We start from the raw sequence: 21,669 nt of genomic DNA, 5'->3' as shown, positions 1-21,669 counted from the left end.
AGACACAAACCGAGAGACTATGTTCCAGTGAACTGACAGAGCTTTAACCAGTTACACAGTCTTAGAAAAACATCACACCATTCACAGCAGGAAGAAACTGTATACATGTTCTGTGTGTGGATCAGGCTTCAACTGATCATCCATAAGCACAATGGAGAAATCATGGAAATGTGAGGACTGTGGGAAGGGATTCAATTATCCATCCCTGCTGGAAAACCATCGACATGGTCACACTGGGGAGAAGCCATTCATCAGGAGATTGCTGGGGCCTTGACAGAAATCTTTGTATCCTCACTGGCTATGGGTGACGTCCCAGAGGACTGGAGAATGGCCAATGTTGTTCCATTGTTTAAGGAGGGTGGCAGGGATAATCCAGGAAATTACAGGCCGGTGAGCCTTACGTCAGTGGTAAGGAAATCAATGGAGAAGATTCTTCGTGACAGGATTTACTACCCTTTGAAAGCAAATGGGCGTATTAGTGAGAGGCAGCATGGTTTTGTGAAGGGGAGGTCGTGTCTCATTAACTTGATTGAGTTTTTCGAGGAAGTGACAAAGATGATCGATGATGGAAGGGCAGTGGATGTTATATACATGGATTTCAGTAGGGCCTTTGACAAGGTCCCTCATGGCAGACTGGTACAGAAGGTAAAGTCGCATGGGATCAGAGGTGAGATGGCAAGATGGATACCGAATTGGCTTGGTCATAGAAGACAGAGCGTAGCAGTGGAAGGGTGCTTTTCTGAATGGAGAGCTATGACCAGTCGAGTTCCGCAGGGATCAGTGCTAGGACCTTTGCTGTTTGTAGTATACATAAGTGATTTGAAGGAAAATGTAACTGGGCTAATTAGTAAGTTTGCAGACGTCGCTAAGGTTGGAGGAGTTGCAGATAGTGAAGAGGATTGTCAAAGGATACAATGGGATATAGATCGGTTGGAGAATTGGGCGGCAAAATGGCAGATGGAGTTTAATCTGACAAATGTGAGGTAATGCATTTTGGAGGTCTAATACAGGCAGGAATTATACAGTAAATGGCAGAATCCTTAAGTGCATCAACAGGCAGAGGGATCTGGGTGTACAGGTCCACAGGTCACTGAAAGTGGCAACGCAGGTGGGTAAGGTAGTCAGGAAGGCATATGGCATGCTTGCCTTCATTGGCAGGGGTATTGAGTATAAAAGCTGGGAAGCCTTGCTGCAGCTGTATAGAACTTGGTTAGGCCACACTTGGAATATTGCGTGCAACTCTGGCCGCCACATTATCAGAAGGATATGGAGGCGTTGGAGAGGGTGCGGAGGAGGTTTACCTAATGCTGCCTGGTCTGGAGGTTATTAGCTATGAGGAGATGTTGGAGAAACTCGGATTGTTCTTACTAGAGTGACGGAGATTGAGGGGCGACTTGATAGAAGTTTACAAGATGATGAGTGGCATGGACAGAGTAGATAGGCAGAAGCTTTTTCCCAGGGTGAAAGCGTCAATTACTAGGGGACATAGATTTAAGGTGAGAGGAGAAAATTATAGAGGAGATGTGCGGGGCAAGTTTTTTTATGCAGAGGGTAGTGAGTGTCTGGAATTCGCTGCCAGAGGAGGTGGTGGAAGCAGGTACAAGAGTGGTGTTTAAGAGGCAGCTTGACAAATACATGAATAGGATGGGAATAGAGGAATATGGACCCCAGAAGTGCAAAATGTTTTAGTTGACGGGCAATATGATCGGTGCAGGCTTGGAGGGCCGAAGGGCCTGTTCCTGTGCTGTACTTTTCTTTGTTCTTTGTTTGTTCTTTGTACTCCATGTTGAACACCACTTGGAGGAAGTACTGAGAGTGGCAAGGGCACAGAATGTACTCTGGATGGGGGACTCCAAAGCCCATCACCAAGAGTGGCTCGGTAGTATCACTACTGACACCTGTTCCACCCCCCCTTAAACAGTATAAATATCATCACATTTCTGCTTCCCTTGAGCTCTGAAGAAGAGTCATACAGACTCGAAGTGTTGACTCTGTTTCTCTCTCCACAGATGCTGTCAGACCTGCCGAGGTTTTTCCAGCATTATCTGTTTTTATTTCAGATTTTCAGCATCCGCAGTATTTTGCTTTTAACTTGTATGGTGTGAATGTTACTTGCCACTTATCAACTCAAGCTTGAATGTTGTCGAGGTCTTGCTGCATATGAATATGGAGTGTTTCTGTAGAGTTGTAAATGGTGCTGAACAATGTGCAACTATCAACAAAACATCCCCACTTTTGACCTTATGATGGATGGAAGGTCATTGATAAAGCAGCTGAAGATGGGCAGGTGAAGAGGGTATTCCCTCCAATCCTGCAACTACCACATAGGCCAGTTGAAGAGGAGAAATTACACGATCACATAGCAACCAGAGAGACTCAGGCTTCCTTTAACCGGTTTTATTCAAGCACATGCAAGGGAGCAGCAATCATTCCTAAGAATGAAGACCCAGCTCCCAGATTAATCACATTTCATTACTTTTGTACATTTTCTTATCACAATACATTTGAGTACATTTGAATATACCCAATCGGTAACCTACACACAGGTAACATGTTAAAACTATCTTATTGAGTACATAAACATGTGATTTTGCTAACCAATTATTCTAAAGGGTGTATACATTATTATATTATCCAATCAAAATTAAAACACGTATGCAAAGACCTTGATTCTCATAACTCAGAACTGTTTGTGTTTCATCAAAGCTCCCTCTTGTCTTTGTATGTCCTCCCATATCAAAGCTAAACCATCTGCCCCATCCCTATCTGAGAGAGGAGTATACCTAAACTAACTTTATGTTATGTTTTATCTCTAGTCCAGCTCTCAAGCCTTCAAGCACCATTGCACCAGTCGAATGGTTCTGCCTGTGAAACTTTATAAATCACACAAAACTCAGAGCCCCTTTGTGTGCAGTGTCCATCTGTTTACCCTCAGCTGTCAATAGGTTTAGCATCCATGGCTGCTTGGAGATTTTAAGTATGTTCAGCAAATTCTTACTGTGTGCTTCTTTTTTATTATATGTATATATTTAATTTCGCCCTAACAGCGGGTCTATGGCCCTACCTTGTGGAACTCCTGTAGCAGTTCCTGGGCTAAGATGATTGACTTCCAAACAACCACAGCCATCTTCCTTTGTGCTGTGTGTGACTTCAACCAGTCGAAAGTTTTCCCCTTATTCCCACTGACCTCAATTTTGCTAGGGCTCCTTGATGCCATACTCTGGCCATGACATCAAGGCAGTATTTGACAGTCACTTTCATCTCATTTCTTGAGTTCATTTGTTTCGTCCCTGTTTGGACCAAGGCTGTAATGAGACCAGGAGCTGAGTAACCCTGGCAGAACCCAAACTGAGCATTGGTGAACACATTATTGTGTAAGTGCTGCTTAATAGTACTGTCGGTGACACCTTCCATCACCACCTTAGTGTTGGTGTTGATGACTTTTCAATTACTTGAACCACATGGTTTTTAATATTTCCAAATAACAGAAGTGCTTAGTACCACATTTCCTGATAAGAATACATTTTGATTGTATATACTTGCTGTTTAAGGAGAAGCTCAAATGTCTAACAGATATTGTCTGGCCAGACACTGCCACTCTCGTGAAGCAGAAAATCGCTGATGCTGGTGCAGAAGGTAAGTGCCAAGGATCCAACATTGAAATGCCAATACAATTGAACATCCAACCTTTTATGTAAAAGTGACTGCCACAAAGATCTGTAAAGTCGTTTGAATTTAACTTGTACTTCTCACTTTTCAAAATGCCCTTTGTGGTAACAATTTACTTTCTGTAATCAAAGCTTCAGTTCATGTAAAAGACATGTTGACTGTTTTTCTATCTTCTGGTTATAATTTATGTATTCATGTGATCCAAGTTATGGCCTGCCAGGATGTCTGATTAACTGTCCTTGCTCTAAACTTGTTTTTTCCAGTTTTGCTGGATATTCAAACATAAAATTTTTCTCTCTGTGCACAGTGCTTGGTGGTAGCTTGGTATTTTCCTGCTCTGGGCCATTGGCACAGCTCAGACACGTGCATGGTCCAGGGTCAAATCCTGGCTGAAACCTTGTGCCGGAAATTCTGGCAGGATATGGGTGTGCAGGGGTGAAGTAAAAATGGAAATTAGGAAAGCAAAGAGAGGATACGAGAAAATATCGGCAGGTTAAATCAAAGAAAATCCTAAGATGTTTTACCAGCACATTAAGAGCAAGTGAATAACTAAGGAAAAGGTAGGGCCTATCAGAGTTGTCTATGATAACTTGTGCGCTGATGCTGATGATGTGGGCAGGGTTCTCAACGAGTACTTTGTCTCTGTCTTCACTAAGGAGAGGGATGATGCAAACATTCTAGTTGAAGAGGACGATCGTGAAATATTAGATAGAATAAGCTTAGTGAAAGAGGAACTACTGGAGGGACTGGCATCCTTGAAGATGGATAAATCACCAGAGCCAGATGGATTATATCCCAGGCTGTTGGAAGGAAGTCAGGGAGGAAATAGCATATGCTGTGAAGATCATTTTCCAATCCTCACTAGATACAGGTGAGGTCCCAGTGGATTGGAGGCCCCTGAACGTCATATCGTTATTTAAAAAGAATTCAAGGAGTAGGCCAGAAAATTACAGGTCAGTCACTCTGACTTCGGTGATGGGCAAATTAATGGAAGCAATTCTGCAAGACAGGATAAACTGTCACTTGAAAAGGCACGGACTGATCAGGGATAGTCAGCATGGCTTTGTTAAGGGAAGATCGTGCCTTACTAACTTTTTTTGAGGAAGTAACAAGGAGGATTGATGAGGTAGTACAGTGCATATTGCTTGCATGGATTTCAGTAAGGCATTTGACAAGGTCTCATATAGCAGACTGGTCAGGTAAGTGAAACCCTATGGGATACAGGGGAATGTGGTAGGTTGGATCCAAAATTAGCTCAGTGACAGGAAATAAAGGGTAGATGGATGTTTTTGCAAATGGAAAACGGTTTAGAGTGGTGTTCCACAGGGCTCAGTGTTGGCACCCTTGCTGTTTGTTGTGTATATTAATGATTTAGACTTAAATGTGGGAGGCACGATTGGGAAGTTTGCAGATGACACAAAAATTTTCCGTGTGGTTGCTAGTGAAGAGGATAGCTGTCGACTCCAGAATGATATCAATGGTTTGGTTGAGTGGAGGGAGAAGTGGCATATGGAATTCAATCCGGAAAAGTGTGAGGTAATGCATTTAGGGAGGGCAAACAAAGCAAGGGAATACTCAACAAACGGGAAGTTATTGAGAGGGGTTGAGGAAGTAAAAGACCTTGGAGTGCCTGTCCACAGGTCCTTGAAGGTGGCAGGATAGATGGATAAGGTGGTCAAGAAAGCATGTGAAATGCTTTCTTTCATTGGGTGAGGCATTGAATAGAAAAGCAGGAATGTAATGATGGAACTGTATAAAATGCTGGTTAGGCCACAGCTAGAATTTTGTGTACAGTTTTGGTCTCCACGTTACAGGAAGGACATAATTGCTCTGAATAAAGTGCAGAGGAGATTTACTAGAATGTTGCCAGGGATTGAAAATTGCAGCTATGAGGAGGGATCGGAAAGGTTAGGGTTGTTTTCCATTGAACAGAGGAGGCTAATTGAAGTGTACACAATTATGAGGGGCCTGGTTAGGGTAGACAGGAAGGACTTGTTTGCCGAACTGAGGGGTCAATTACCAGGGAGCATAGATTTAAGGTGATTGGAAGGAGGATTAGAGGAGACATGAGGAAAAATTGTTTCACCCAGAAGATGGTGGGCATCAGGAATTCAATGCCTAAGTTGGTGGTTGAGGCTGAAATGCTCAATTCAATTAACAGGTACCTGGTTACATCTGAAGTGCTGTAATCTGCAAGGCTATGCACCAGATGCTGGAAAGTCAGATTAAAATGAGCGGCTAGTTTCTTTTTTCTCTTTTTGGCTGGTGCAAACATGATGGGCTGAATGGCCTCTTTTTGCATCATAACTTTTATGGTTCTATGGAACATGTTCAGGCCTGAGGAGTATCCTGTGTTGATTGAGAGTTGAGATTTGGGGGTGGTTTAAAGGGGAGTCCATTCTGCCACTAAATTGCCCTGCTGTTTCATGATCCTGTAAGGCACCCTGCATGCCCAGGTCTTAGAACTGCTGACAGCATCTGAAAACTCTATCTCGTTTATTATTCAAATATTGGCTGCCATTTAAAAGTGTTAAGCTTACTGTATTTATGTTAAATTGTCAGCTGGTGTGAAAGAGGTGGATTGATTAGTTAGGATTGAGATTTGGCAGCAAGGAGCAGGGAAAAGGGAAATGCAAGGTGGTGACATGCAGCTGTACCCTAATTTAGACCCAACAGTCAAGAAGGAAGCTACAGGCCAGCACAAATAAGAGCACTGTTCTGCATTGCAAATAAACAAATCCCTGTGATCTTCCAGTGGAACATATTTTAAGACCATAAAATCCAGAGCCTCTTTCATCACCTGTTCATCTTTGGATAGTATCAGTTTTCTTCCCCAGGAGAAAAAAGAACAAAAAAGCATTATTAAATCTATCTAACTCTTATCACTAAATGGCGATTAAAATGATTGCATGTGATGTGTTAAAATATTGTCTGGGGACTGTAATAAGTTTAGTTTGTACACCACCTAACTCTGAATTCCTTAAAATGTTACTTTGTCTTTCTTGTCAGGTAAAGCTGTATGTGTGGTTGATGCTGCAGTCTTGCTGGAAGCTGGCTGGATTGATATGGTTCATGAGGTTTGGGTGGCTATTATGCCAGAAGAGGAGGTGGGTCCTGTATTAATATTGACTATGACTGAGTACAAAACATTTTTCCTAATAACTGACACTTCAGGTACTTAACATGGTTTGATGTTCCTGATGTTTTACACTGGATAATTTCCTTAGTCCTTGTTAAGTGCACACAGCTTCGATGTTGAAGATCAAGATGATTTTTTTTTTATATTTGTTCATCAGATGAGGGTGTCACTGGCTAGGCCAGCATTTATTGCCCATCCCTAATTGCCCTTGTTATCGATGGCCTTGTTGAACTGTCCTGTTTTTGCTGTTATTTCTTTCATGCCAGATCTAAGATGAAAGTTGAAATCTGAACCACCCTGGATTGGGTCAGAATTACTGAGAAAATTTATTCCATATCCTTTCTTGTGGTTTTGTACACTTGTTACTAATATGCATAAATAATCATGTCACTCATTAACATGAACTTACCTTGCAAATTAATAGTTATTTCCAAAGTCCTAAATTAGCTGTTATTTCACAATAGGGAAGTCAGGAAATTGAAAACAGCGCAAGTGGAGACATAGTCGGGAGATTGAAAACAGGGCAAGAATAAAGGCAGTCGGGAGTCTGAAGACAGCAGGAGGGGAGAGGCAGTTGGGAGAGCGAAAGCAGCAGGTGAGGAGAGGCAGTCGGGAATCTGAAAATGGTGCGAGTGGGGAGTCTGAAAACAGCAGGAGAGGCAGTCGGGAGTCTGAAAACAGCGCAAGAGGAGAGGCAGTCAGGAGAGTGAAAACAGCACGGAAGGCGAGGCAGTCAGGAGATTGAGAACAGTGCAAGTGGAGAGGCAGTTGGGAGTCAGAAAACAGCATGAGTGGAGAGGCAGTCGGGAGATTGAAAATAGTGCGAGAGGAGAGACAGTCGGGAGATTGAAAGCGACGCTAGAGAAGAAGCAGCCAGGAGTCTGAAAATAGCACGGAAGGAGAGGCAGTCAGGAGATTGGGAACAGTGCAAGTGGAGAGGCAGTCGGGAGTCTGAAAACAGCGTGAGAGGAGAGGCAGTTGGGAGATTGAAAACCACGCATGAGGAGAGACAGTCAGGAGATTGAAAACAGTGCCGGGAAACTAATAGTCAGCCATGTTTATTTAGCATTTCAACCCTAGCTTTTTTGGTGAATGAAAAGCCTCCAGTCCAGCTGTCTCCAATTCAATTAAATCCCCCACATACAGAAAAACTATCCAAACCCCACTATTAACCTACTTTTACAATAAATCATAATAATATTATGAGAATTATTATACTTTCATGACAGGCAGGGCAGGTATTATGTTGCAGCTGTAGAATGTGGGTGGTTTTGGATGCCAAGGCAATCCAGGACAAACAAGTCTGCAACAAATGTAAGCAGCTAGAGGAATTCTGGATCAAGATTATTGACCTGGAAGCCGAACTGCAGACACTGTACAACATAAGGGAGGGGGAGAAATACCTGGACACTTTATTCCAAATGACAGTCACGCCTCTTAGAATAGGATCATCTGTTTTGGTCAGCAGTGTGGATGATGTGACCATGAGTGAGGCAGGTAAAGGGACCGAGCAGATAGTAATGGAGGAGCCTCAGACTTTGCATTTGTCTACAGGTTTGAAGTATCCACAACCAATGTGGATGAAAGCGGGATCTACAAGGTGGCTCAGCAGACTGGCCATGGCAGCATAGTACAGGGAACCATTCAAGTGGGGGAGCAAGCAGGAATGTATTGGCAGTAGGGTACAGTAAAGCAAGGGGGATTGACACTGTTCTCTGCAGCAAAGAGCAAGAGTCCAGAAGGCTGTGTTGCCTGCCCAGTGCCAGGGTTCAGGACATCTGCTCAGGGTTGGAGAGGAACTTGCAGTAGGAGGTGGAGGATCCAGTTGTCGTGGTCATTTAGGCATCAACAATATAAGCAGGACAAGGAGAGGTATGATGCATAGTCAGTTTGAGGAGCTAGGTACAGAATTAAGAAGTAGAACCTCAAAGATGATAATCTCTGGATTATTACCTGAGCCACATGCAAATTGCCATAGGGCAAATAAGTTTAGAGAGATGAATGCGTGGCTCAAAGACTGGTGTGGGAGAAGTGGGTTCGTGTTCGTGGGGCTTTGGCATCAGTACTGGGAAAAGTGGGGCCTGTACCATTGGGACGGTCTACACCTGAAGCATACTGGGACAAGAGTTTTGGGAATTGCATAACTAGGGAAGTAGAAAGGGTTTTAAACTAAATCATCAGGGCAAGGGATCAAATTTGGGAAGATGTGGTACATTAAGGAGTAGAAACCAAGCAAGAGAGGAAGATACTAATTTGGGAAATGATAAACAGACCATAACAGAAAGGGAAGAGAGTACAGTCTAAGAATAAATCAATAGATAAGGCTAGAGGACAAGACTTAAGGCTCTGTACCTGAATTCATGCAGCATTTAAAACAAAACAGATGAACTGAGTGAATATAAAGATAAATAAGTACGATCCAGTAGCCATTACAGAGACATGGCTACAGGGTGGAATGGATTGGGACCTGAACATTGACGGGTATGTGACCTTTCGGAAGGATAGCAAGTTAGGAAAAGGTGGAGGGAAGCCTCCTTTAGTTAAAGGTAACATTAACACAATAGAGAGGATGGCCTAAGTTCAGGAAACCTGGATGTAGAAGTGGTTTGGGTAGAGATGAGGAATGTTAAAGGCAAGAAGACGCTTTTGGGAGTGGTGTACAGGACCCCTAACTGTAATCACACAGTAGGACGGGGTATCAAAGAAGAAATAGTGGAAGTTTGTCAGAAAGGTACAGCGATTATCGTGGGGGACTTTAATCTATATAGACTGGAACAACCAGATGGGCAAAGGTAGCATAGATGACAAATTCATAGAATGTTTTCAGTATAATTTCTTAGATCATCACGTTCTGGAGCCAACCGGAGAGCAGGCTCCACTGGACCTGGTATTGTGCAATGAGATAGGATTAATTAATGACCTCCCAGTGAAGACACCCCTAGGTGGTAGTGATCATTATATGATTGAATTTTACATACAATTTGAGGGAGAGAAGACTGGGTCTAACACTAGTATTTTAAACTTAAATAAAGGCAATTACGAGAGCATGAAAACAGTAGTAAAAACGAACTGGCAATAGGTTAAAGGATAGATCAATAGAGATCCAGTTGCAGACATTTAAGGAGATATATCAGAATGCACAGAATAGATACATTCCAACAAGGGGGAGGACCCACCATCCGTGGTTAACTAAAAAAGTTAAAGATAGTATCAAACTTAAAGAGAAAGCATATAATTGTGCACAGATGTGTGGCAGGTTAGAAGTTTGGACAGAATATTAAAAACAGCAAAGAATGACTGAAAGATTAATAAGGAGGGAAAATTAGAGCACGAGAGAAAGCTAGCTAGAAATATAAAGACAGTGGGGGATTCTATAGATATTTAAAAAAGAAAACAGCTAACAAAGTGAGCATTGGTCCTATAGAAACTAAGTCTAAGGAATTATTAATGGATAATAAGGAGATGGCAGATGCATTTTGCATCGGTCTTCGCTATAGATGATACAAGTAACACCCCAGCAATAGCTGTAAATAAGAAATTGGAAGGGAGGGAAGAACTCAAGAAAATTACAATCACCAGGGAAAGCGATAATTTGCATATTGTTGAAACTGTGGGTTGACAAATCCCAGGCCCTGATGGATTTCATCCTCGGGTCTTAAAAGAAGTGACTAGTGAGATAGTTGATGCATTGGTTTTAGTTTTCCAAAATTCACTAGATTCGGAAAGGTTCCATTAGATTGAAAAGTAGCTAATATAACTCATTTATTCAAAAAGGGAGGGAGACAGACACCAGGAAACTATAGACCAGTTAGCTTAACATCTGTCATAGGGAAGATGTTGGAAGCTACATTAGAGATGTCATAACAGGGCACCTAGATAAATTCAGGGTAATTGAGCAGAGTCAACATGACTTTGTGAAAGGGAAATCATGGTTAACCAATTTATTGAAGTCCTTTGAAGAAATAACATGTGCTGTGGATAAAGGGGAACTGGTGGATGTACTGTACTTAGATTTTCAGTAGACATTTGATAAGGTGCCTCATCAAAGTTATTTGTGGAAAACAAGAAGCTCATGGTGTTGGGGGGGGGGTAACATATTGGTAGAAGACTGGCTAGCTAACAGGTAAACAGTAGGCATAAATGGCCCATTTTCTAGTTGGCAGGATGTGACAAGTGGTGTGCCACAAGGCTCAGTGCTGGGGCCTCAACTCTTGACAATTTATATAAATGATTTGGATGAAGGGACTGATGGTATGGTTGCTAAATTTGCTGATGACGCAAAGGTAAGTAGGAAAGTAAGTTGTGAAGAGGACGTAAAGAGGCTACAAAAGATGTAGGTTAGGTGAGTGGGCAAAGATCTGGCAAATGGAGTATAATGCAGGATTGTCCATTTTGGCAGGACGAATAAAAAAAAGAGGCATATTATCTAAACAGCAAGAGGTTGCAGAGCTCTGAAAATCATGAGGGATCTGGGTGTCCTAGTTTATGAATCGCAAAAGGTTAGTATCCAGTTGCAGCAACCAATCAGCAAAGCTAATAGAATTTTATTGTTTATTGCAAGGGGAATTGAATATAAGAGGAAGGAGGCTATGCTTCAGTTATACAGCATTGGTGAGACCACATCAGGAGTACTGTGTACAGTATTGGTCTCCTTATTTAAGGAAAGATGTAAATGCATTATAGGCAGTTCAGAGAAGATTTACGAGATGAATACCTGGAATGGGCGGTTTATCTTATGAGGAAAGGCTGGACAGGCTAGGCTTGTTTTCACTGGAGTTTAGAAGAGTAAGAGGCAACTTGATTGAACCATATAAAATCCTGAGGGGACTTGACAAGGTGAATGTAAAAATGATATTTCCTCTTATGAGTGAATCTAGAACTTGGCGTCACAGTTTCAAAATAAGGAGTCGCCCATTTAGTACAGAGATGAGGAAACATTTTTTTCTCTGAGTTGAGAGACTTTGGAATTCTCTTCCTCTAAAAGTGGCTGAGTCAAAGTCCTTGATTATCTTTAAGACAAAGGTAGATAGATTCTTGTTAAGCAAGGGGATGAAAGGTTAAGGGGTAAGCAGGAATATGAGGTTAAAAGCAGATCTTTCGAACAGAGAGCGAGGTGAGCGTGCAGACTTCATTTCGAACAGAGAGCGGGGTGAGCATGCAGACTTCATTTCGAACAGAGAGCGAGATGAGCGCGCAGACTTCATTTCGAACAGAGAGCGAGGTGAGCGTGCAGACTTCATTTCGAACAGAGAGCAGGGTGAGTGTGCAGACTTCATTTCGAACAGAGAGCGAGGTGAGCGTGCAGACTTCATTTCGAACAGAGAGCGAGGTGAGCGTGCAGACTTCATTTCGAACGGAGAGCGAGGTGAGTGTGCAGACTTCATTTCGAACAGAGAGCGAGGTGAGCGTGCAGACTTCATTTCGAACAGAGAGTGAGGTGAGCGTGCAGACTTCATTTCGAACAGAGAGCGAGGTGAGCGTGCAGACTTCATTTCGAACAGAGAGTGGGGTGAGCGTGCAGACTTCATTTCAAACAGAGAGTGGGGTGAGCGTGCAGACTTCATTTCAGACAGAGAGTGGGGTGAGTGTGCAGACTTAATTTAAAAAGAGCGGGTAGAATTCATTCAAAAAGAGCGCGGAGAGCAGTTGATTGGTGAGTTGGATTGGTAAGCATATCTAGCCTTTTAAAATAAAATTAAGGTCTATAGTTTGTGTTTAGGTCTCTTGCCTTTATTTTCTTTTTCTTAAAAATAGCTTGTTAAGTATAAGATTGATACTGTTGTCAAAGTTAATTACAAAAAAGTGTAGGCGGGGATTCTTCAAGTGTAAAGAACAGGGATACTAGAGTAATTAATTAATAAACTAAATACAAAAGTGATGGCAGGATGGGTGATATGTTGCTACTGCAGTATGTGGGAGCTGCTAGACACCCAAGGTGATCCAGAGCGAACACATCTGTAATAAGTGTTTGTAGCTCGAGGAACTTCGGATCAATGTTAAGGAGCTGCAGACATTGCGCCACATAAGGGAGGGAGAAAGCCACCTGGAACTTTGCTCCAAGAGGCAGTCACACCCCACAGATTAGGTAATTCAAATTTGGTCTGTGATCAGGACAGGAGGGTGCGACTGGAGATGAGACAGGCATGGGGATCCAGGGGGTTGCATTCGAGGAGCTTCAGCCCCTGCAGTTGTCCAACAGTTATGAGGTTCTTGCAAGGTGTGTGGACGAGAGCAAGGACTGCAGGGAGGATGACCAAACTGACCATGGCACCTTGGTACAGGGAGCCATTCAAGTGGGGGGAGGAAATTGGAACGTAGTAGTGATGGGGACAGTATAATTGGGATAGATACTGTTCTCTGCAGCCATGAGCGCGAGTCCCGAAGGCTGTGTTGCCTGCCTAATGCCAGGGTTAAGGATATCTCCTCAGAGCTGGAGAGGAACTTGGAGTGGGAGGGGAGGGATCCAGTTGTTGTCATCCATGTTGGTGCCAACAACATTGATAGGACTGGAAAGGAAGTTCTACTGAAAGAATTTGAACAGTTAGGAGCTGAGTTAAAAAGCAGAATCGCCAAGGTAATCTTGGGATTACTACCTGAACCACGGGCAAACTGGCAAAGGGTAAATAAAGTGAAGGGGTTACATGCGTGGCTCAAAGATTGGTGTGGGAGGAATAGGTTTCAGTTCATGGGGCACTGGCACCAGTACTGGGGTAGAAGGGAGCTGTTCCAGTGGGATGGGCTTCACTTGAACCATGCTGGGACCAGTGTCCTGGCAAATCGAATAACTAGGGCTGGAGGGGGGGCTTTAAACTAAATAGAGGGGGAGAGGGTTCTGGAGAGGGGGCAAGTAGGCTTACAAAGCAAAAGGAAATGGCAGCATTGCAGGGCAGCTATTTAGGTATTGATACTCCGTGTGACAGGAAGGGACAGAGTGTACAAATATTTTAAAAAAGCAGCAAATAGGGCCAAATGAGGAAAAAATGGTAAAAAGGCAAAGTGAATGGCTTTTTGCTTAAATGCATGTAGTATTCAGAACAAAATAAATGAATTAACGGCACAAATAGAGGTTAATGGGTACGATCTTATGGCCATTACGAAGACATGGTTATGAGGAGATCAAAGCTGGGAACTAAATATTTAGGGGTATGTGACTTTTTGAAAGGACAGACAGGAAGGAAAGGGTGGTGGGGTAGCTTTGTCAGTACGAGATGAAATAAGTACAATAGCAAGAAATGATCAGGTGATGTGCAATCCATATGGGTGGAGGTAAGAAATAATAAGGGGAAGAAAACATTGGTGGGAGTAGTCTATAGGCCCCCTAACAGTAGCTATGCTGTAGGACAGAAATTAAATCAGGAGATAATGAGGGCATATAAAAAAGGCAGTATATTAATTATGGGTGACTCTAATCTTCATATAGATTGGGAAAATCAAATTGGCAGAGGTAGCCACAAGCAAAAATTCATAGAGTGCATTTGGGACAGTTTCCTAGAACAATATGTTGTTGATCCAACCAGGGATCAGGCTATTTTGGACCTGGTAATGTGTAATGAGGCAGGTTTAATAAATGATCTCAGAGTAAAAGATCCCCCCAGGAAACAGTGACCATAGCATGGTGGAATTTAGCATTCAGTTTGAGAGTAAGAAACTTAGGTCAGAAACAACTGTGCTAAACTTAAATAGGAGTAATTACAAAGGAATGAGGGCAGAGTTGGCTGGAGTGGATTGGGAAAGGAGTTTAGCAGAAAAGACGGTTGATGAACAATGGCAGACATTCAAGAAAATAGTTCATGACTCACAACAAAGATATATGCCAGTGAGGAATAAGGATTGTAGGAAGGGGATAAACCAGCCATGGCTAACCAAGGAAGTTAAGGATACTATCAAATTGAAAGAAAAACATACAATGTGGCAAAAATTAGTGGTAAGCCAGAGGATTGGGAAAGTTTTAAAAACCAACAAAAGATAATAAAAAGGGAGAAAATAGACTTCGAGGGTAAACTAGCAAGTAATATAAAAATGGACAGTAAGAGCCTCCTTAAATATATAAAAAGAAAGAGAGGACAAAGCCAATATAAGCCCCTTAGAGAATGAGGCTGGGGAAATAATAATGGGGAACCAGGAAATGGCAGAGGAATTAAATAAATACTTTGCATCAGTCTTCACGGTCGAAGACACTAAAAGCGTACCAAAAATAGGCAAAAGGTGGGCAGGGAGAGGAAATAAATACAATAATTGTCACTAGAGAAAAAAGTACAAGGGAAACTAATGGGGCTAAAGGCTGATAAGTCACCTGGACCTGATGGATTGTGTCCCAGGATATTAAAGGAAATAGCTGCAGAGATAGTGGAGGCACTAGCAGTAATCTTCCAAGAATCCTTAGATTCTGGAAAAATCCCAGAAGATTGGAAAATTGCCAATGTAACACCCTCATTCAAAAAAGGAGGGAGACAAAAACAGGTAACTATAGGCCAGTTAGCTTAACATCCGTCATTTGAAAAATGTTAGAGCCTATTATAAAGGATGCAATAGCAGAGCATTTTGAATTTCATAATATAATCAAGCAGAGTCAGCATGGCTTCATGAAGGGGAAATCATACCTGACTAATTGATTAGAATTCTTTGTGGAGGTAACAAGCACGATAGATGAAGAGGAACCAGTAGATGTAATATGTTTGGATTTCCAAAAGTCATTCGATAAGGGACAGCACATAAGGCTACTTAATAAGATAAGAGCCCATGGTGTTGGGGATAGTATATTAGCATGGGTAGAGGATTAGATAAGTAATAGAAGACAGAGTTGGGATACGAGGGGGTATTTTCAGGAGGGCAACCTTTAACTAGTGGAGTACCACAGAGATCAGTGCTGGGGCCACAATTATTTACAATATATATTAATGACTTGGATGAAGAAAATTAATAAACTATCGCTAAGTTTGCGGATGATACAAAAATAGATGGGAAGGCAAGTGGTGAGGATGACACGGAGTCTACAGAGGGATATAGACAGGTTAAGTGAGTGGGCAAAAACCTGGCAGATGGAATATAACGTAGGAAAATGCGAGGTTATGCACTTTGGCAGGAAGAATAGAGAGAGGAGCTGAATATTATCTAAATGGAGAAAGGCTGAAAAAAGCTGCAGCACAGTGGGATTTGGGGGTCCTCATGCGTGAATCTTAAAAAGCTAGCATACAAGTTCAGCAGGTAACAGGAAAGGCAAATGGAATTTCATTTCAAAGGGAATGGAGTGTAAAATAGGGAAGCCTTGCTAAAGCTATACAAGGCACTAGTTAGACCACACCTAGAATAATGTGAACAGTTTTGGTCCCCTTATCTAAGGAAAGATGTACTGGCATTGGAGGCAGTCCAGAGAAGGTTCGCTAGGTTGATCCCAGGTATGGAGGGATTTTCTTATGTGGAGAGATTGAGTAGGTTGGGCCTGTGACATTGGAGTTTAGAAGAATGAGAGACATGACCTTATCGAAACATTTAAGATTTTTAGGAGGCTTGTCAGGGTAGATGCTGAGAGGTTGTTTCCCATTGTAGGAGAGCATAGGACCAGAGGGTATAATCTGAGTGAGGGGTCACCTATTTAAGATGGAGATGAGGAGGAATTTCTTCTCTGAGAGTAGTGAATCTGTGGAATTCTTTACCCCAGAGAGCTGTAGAGGCTGGGTCCTTAAGTATATTCAAGGTAGAGATAGACAGATTTTCAATCAGTAAGGGAATCAAGGGTTATGGGGAAAAGGCAGGAAAGTGGAGTTGAGAATTATCAGATCAGCCATGATCTCATTGAATGGCGGAGCAGGCTCGATGGGCTGAATAGCCTACTTCAGCTCCTGCATCTTATGGTCTAGCCATGATCTTGTTGAATAGCGGAGCAGGCTTATGGGGCCAAGTGGCTTACTCCTGCTCCTAATTCGTATGCTCATGGAGCAGTTACAGACACACTGCGGTTTCTAATAGATATTGAGTTATTGGTCAAAGTGAAGTCTAAGACCCAGTACAGTTCATCAGGTCCTCATCATGCAGATAATGAAATGAGATGTATTCAGTTGTCTTCGCAGAGAGGGCACCAAAAAACGTTGGAAACAAGCTACTGGGATATTTTGGCTTAAGTATTTGCATTCAGCATTACTAATGAGGTAGAGGGGAAAAATTTGTCGAGTGAAATGGTGATTATTTTTGTTTCCATTATCAACTTTCTCGTTATCCATTGTGAGCTGGTTCTGTTGCCCAGTAAACTACAGTTGAAAGTCTGTCTTCAGGTTTTAGAATTTTTTAACAATTTACATTAAAGGGAAAGAAAGATGTGACTCACACTGGTAGCTGTGAGTTCCTTTCTTGCTATCCACAATCGAACAGGAGGCAAATTATAGGACCTTGTGGGTTGGCTGTCCAACAAATAAGCTTTTACATAGCAACATAGGACTCAGGAGCAGTAGTAGGCCCATCAGCCCTTCAAGCCTGCTTCGCCGTTCACGAAGATCATGGCTGATCTGGTTGTGTCTCAACTTCACTTTGCAGTCTGCTTCCCCATAACCCTCGACTCCCTTGTCTATCAAAAATCTGTCTCACCCTATCTTGAATAAATTCAATGACCCAGCCACTGCTGCTTTCTGGGGAAGAGATTTTCGTGTACCAACTATTCTTTGAGACAAAAAATTTCTTCTCATCTGTCTCAAACAATAGACCTCTTATTTTTAAACTGTGTCCCCTGGTTTTAGTCTCCCACAAGTGGAAATATCCTCCCAGTATCCACCCTATCGGGTCCCCTCAGGATCTGATATGTTTCAGTAAGATCAATGTCATTCTTCTAAACTCCAATGGGTATAGACCCAACCTGCCTAATCTTACTTCATCAAATAAGCCTCTCATCTCAGGAATGAGTCAAGTGAACCGCCTCTGAACTTCTTATGCAATTGTACCTGTTTTCAAATAAGGAGACCAAAAATGTACATAGTGTTCCAGATGTGTTCTCACCATTGCCCTGTACAACTGCAGTAAAACTTCCCTATTTTTATATTCCATTCCCCTTGCAATAAATACCAACATTCAATTTGCCATCCTAGTCACTTTCTGTACCTGCATACTAACTTTTTGTGATTCATGTACCAGGACACCCAGATCCCTCTGTACCACCGAGTTCTGCGATCTCTCTCCATTTAAATGGTATACTTTTCTATTCTTACAGCTAAAGTGGACAAGTTCACACTTTTCCACTTTAAACTCCATCTGCCAAATTTTTGCCCACTTAATTAGTCAATTTATATGTCTTCACAGACTCTCTACCTCCTCTTGTCAACTTACTTTGCTATCTATCTTGGTGTCTTTGACAAATTTGGCTATCCATGTCATTGATGTAGATGGTAAATAGTTGAGACCCCAGACAAATGCAGTAGCTGATTTGGGCACAATAATATCCCACAAAAGAGCAATGAGAGGAGTGAGCAGAAGCATAGCAGACTGAATGACCTCCACCTGTGCTGTAAATCTCTATGACCCAAGCACCCTATAATGTGGAACCTTATTTTTAAATGATCCCGTACATGAACAGGGAAGGAGAGAAGCCAGTCCTGTTTGCGAAGATGCAGCAATGAAGTAAATTTTAGTGATAGCATCTAAGGTTGTCTGATTTCCATGATTAAAAATATTGAGCTTACTATTTTAATAAGAGCATAGGAACAATGAGCTGGAGTAGGCCATTCTGCCTTTTGAATCTCCTCTGGCCTTTAGTAAAATCATTACTGATCCACCTAAACTCCAATTTCCTGCCCAATCTCCATATTCCTTGATTCCCTCCATATTCAACATTCTTTCAATCTAGGTCTTGACTATTCATTGCTCTCCGGCTGGAAAATTGCAACGGTTCTCAATCCTTTGAGTGAAGAAAATCCTCCCCATCTCTGGCCTGGATAGCCAACCCCCATTCTGTGGCTGTGACCCATTGTTTTAGACTCTCCATAAGCAAGAGGCAAGAATACTTTTGAGAAATATGGAGGAGGCTTTTCTAATTACCAATTTAGTTCTCGACTAAAGTTGGAAGTACTTTACTGAGAGCCACAAGCCTGGAGAGGGATTGGGATGGAAAGTAGCAGAAAAGGATGGGCAGACGTGAAGAGAGGATAGATTGAGAGGACTGTTTGAGAGATGGAATGAGAAAGGTACAGACAAAGAGACAGTGGAGTAAATTTTCCCCTTTTGGCGAATCTTTTGTTTAAATTACTTGTGACATATTTAGAAATTTGAGTGCACAGAGCGTTCGCATGAATCTCCTTCATTGTTACAATTCTAGTTGCTTTTCTTTCCTCTGTGCACTTCAGCTTTAAAATAAGGCAGTGCCTTAATATATCTTGCGAAAATAGGATTGAGTCCCAATGAGGTTGTACAACATAGTCGCTCTTCCAACAAAAAAATGAAAATATTCAGCTTTTCCTGCTTGAAGATCTAATAAGATCAATATAAAACACAATATAAAATAAGAAGTGAAATTTTGAAAGGGGTTCAGGAGCAGAAAGACCTGGGTGTATATGTGCATAGATCATTGAAAAACAGGTGGAGAAAGCACTTAATAAAGCATATAATATCCTGGGCTTCATTAACAGGGGTGTAGAGTTCAAGAACAAGGAGGTTATACTGAATTTATATAAGAGACTTGTTAGACCTCAGCTGGAGTATTGTATACAGTTCTGGGCACCACATTTTAAGAAGGATGTGACCACATTGGAGAGAGTGCAGAAGACATTTACAAGAATAGTTCCAGGGATGAGAAACTTCAGTCACGAAGAAAGCTTGGAGAGGATGGGACTGTTCTCCTTGGAAAGAAGACTAAGAGAAGGTTTGATAGAGATGCTCAAAATCATGAGGGGGCTAGGCAGAGTAGATAGGGAGAAGCTGTTCCCACTTGTAAAAGGATCAAGAACGAGAGGGCACAAATTTAAAGTGATTTGCAAAAGAAGTAAATGTGACGTGAGAAAAAACTTTTTCGCACAGTGTGTGGTCGAGGTCTGGAATGCACTGCCTGGAAGTGTGGTGGAGGCAGGTTCAATCGAGGCATTCAAGAGGGCATTAGGTGATTATTTGAATGGAAACAATGTGCAGGGGCATGGGAAAAAGACAGGACAATGGCACTATGTCATAATGCTCATTTGGCAAACCGGTGCAGACATGATGGGCCACATGGCTGCCTCCTGTGCCGATAAAATTCTATGATTCTGTAATTGATCTGAACCAAATTCATTGACATGTCCTTTGCATCTTTGTGTGTGTTCACTAACAGCTATACATGTAATAGGTAAAATCTTATAAGTCATAAAACACTGATTTCTTGAAAGTCACATCTTAGTTACAGCTCAGTGTTGCCACATAGTTCTCTTCCAATAATCAGAAATCTCAAATAATCCAACAGGAAACCCTCAACTTCTGACTGCTCTCAGGAGAGAAATGTTTAACACTATTGAAGTTGTGATAGTACCATCCTGTTGAAACGTGCTGTAGAGTCATAGGCTGGAATTTTCCAGCCCCTCACGCCGGCGGGATCTTCCAGTCCTGCCATTGTGAATGGAGATTTCAATAGTTCACCAGTCCCACCGCAGAGAAGCCTGCTGCAGGGGTGCTGGAAAATTCAGGCCATAGAGTCACAGAATCACACAGTGCAGAAGAGGCCCTTCAGCCCACCGTGACTGCACCGACACGTGCGAAACACCTGACCTACCTACCTAATCCCATTTACCAGCACTTGGTCCATTGCCTTGAATGTTATGACACGCCAAGTGCTCATCCAGGTACTTTTTAAACCCGCCTCCACCACCCTCCCAGGCAGCGCATTCCAGACCGTCACCACCCTTTGGGTAAAAAGGTTTTTCTTCACATCCACCGTAAACCTCCTGCCCCTCACCTTGAACTTGTGTCCCCTCGTGACTGACCTTTCAACTAAGGGGAATAGGTGCTCCCGATCCACCTTGTCCATGCCCCTCATAATCTTATACACCTCGATCAGGTTCACCTCAGTATTTGCTCAGGTATTTGTTGATTGTATTACTGTATTACTACTGTAGTGTTGCCCATCGACGTTTAATAAGAGTGAAATGGCTGCAATACTTAGTGCCATGATGATCCAGTTTCTTAGTTTGTGGGAATGTAGGAAAAAGAGGACCAAATAAAAATCAGGGTTTCAAATAGCATTGGCACTCTTTGGAAATCCATGTCTTTCTATCAGCAAGAGAGAAAACTAAGATGTATATGCTATTATCATGCTATGGAACAGGATAACTAACTTTAGCTACAATGCAACATTATTCCAAATTGCAATTTCTAAGGAACAGCAGAAACCATGAAAATAGCACCTACTGAGACCCAAGAGCAGCTTCACAAGCAGTGTAAATCATTGAGAAAAGATGTAACATATTACCTCTGTAAACTCAGCTGTTACAAACCATAATATACACTCTCAGCTGCACTTGCCAAAAATCTTGTTTTTGTGTTTTGTTGTCTGAAGCAATGGTTATGGTGGTCCTAAAGATGGAATCCTCTTTTCCCATGTATTAGGCTCTCAAGAGGATTATAAGAAGAGACAAAATAAGTGAGGAAGAAGCGAAAAAGCGACTTGCAAGCCAGTGGTCAGATGCCCAACGGGTGCAACATGCTAATGTGGTCCTTTGTACACTATGGGAGACTCAAGTCACAGAAAAACAGGTTAGCCAGTTAATAATTAATAGCTATTCACTTTATATCATAGCTTTAAGCACTTTGTAAATATTAAGCAGGAACTGGCATGACAGTTGTCGACCAGAATATATCCAGCAATATCTGTACCCCTCCTGTGATGCATCAGATATTTCTGCTTACAATGGTGCACTGCT

The 21,669-nt window shown here is 42.2% G+C and overlaps 2 protein-coding genes across 7 annotated transcripts in view; one reads left to right on the top strand and one right to left on the bottom strand.

Moving 5' to 3' along the window:
• Positions 1-21,669, bottom strand: part of cntnap1 (contactin associated protein 1) — a 1,152,571-nt gene that overhangs the window by 356,220 nt on the left and 774,682 nt on the right. The window lies entirely within an intron of this gene.
• The window catches only part of coasy (CoA synthase), a 73,349-nt gene that overhangs the window by 46,029 nt on the left and 5,651 nt on the right, over positions 1-21,669 (top strand). For both annotated transcript variants that reach the window (XM_041173316.1, XM_041173317.1), the window contains exons 7-9: positions 3,552-3,636; positions 6,679-6,776; positions 21,356-21,502. In XM_041173316.1, the coding sequence (XP_041029250.1) occupies positions 3,552-3,636; positions 6,679-6,776; positions 21,356-21,502 (330 nt within the window). The remainder of the gene's footprint in view (positions 1-3,551; positions 3,637-6,678; positions 6,777-21,355; positions 21,503-21,669) is intronic.

This window comes from Carcharodon carcharias, chromosome 23 (genome assembly GCF_017639515.1).
Source record: "Carcharodon carcharias isolate sCarCar2 chromosome 23, sCarCar2.pri, whole genome shotgun sequence".
Taxonomy (NCBI): domain Eukaryota; kingdom Metazoa; phylum Chordata; class Chondrichthyes; order Lamniformes; family Lamnidae; genus Carcharodon; species Carcharodon carcharias.
Note: the sequence above shows the minus strand (reverse complement) of the source record. Positions and strands in the feature narration are given on the sequence as shown.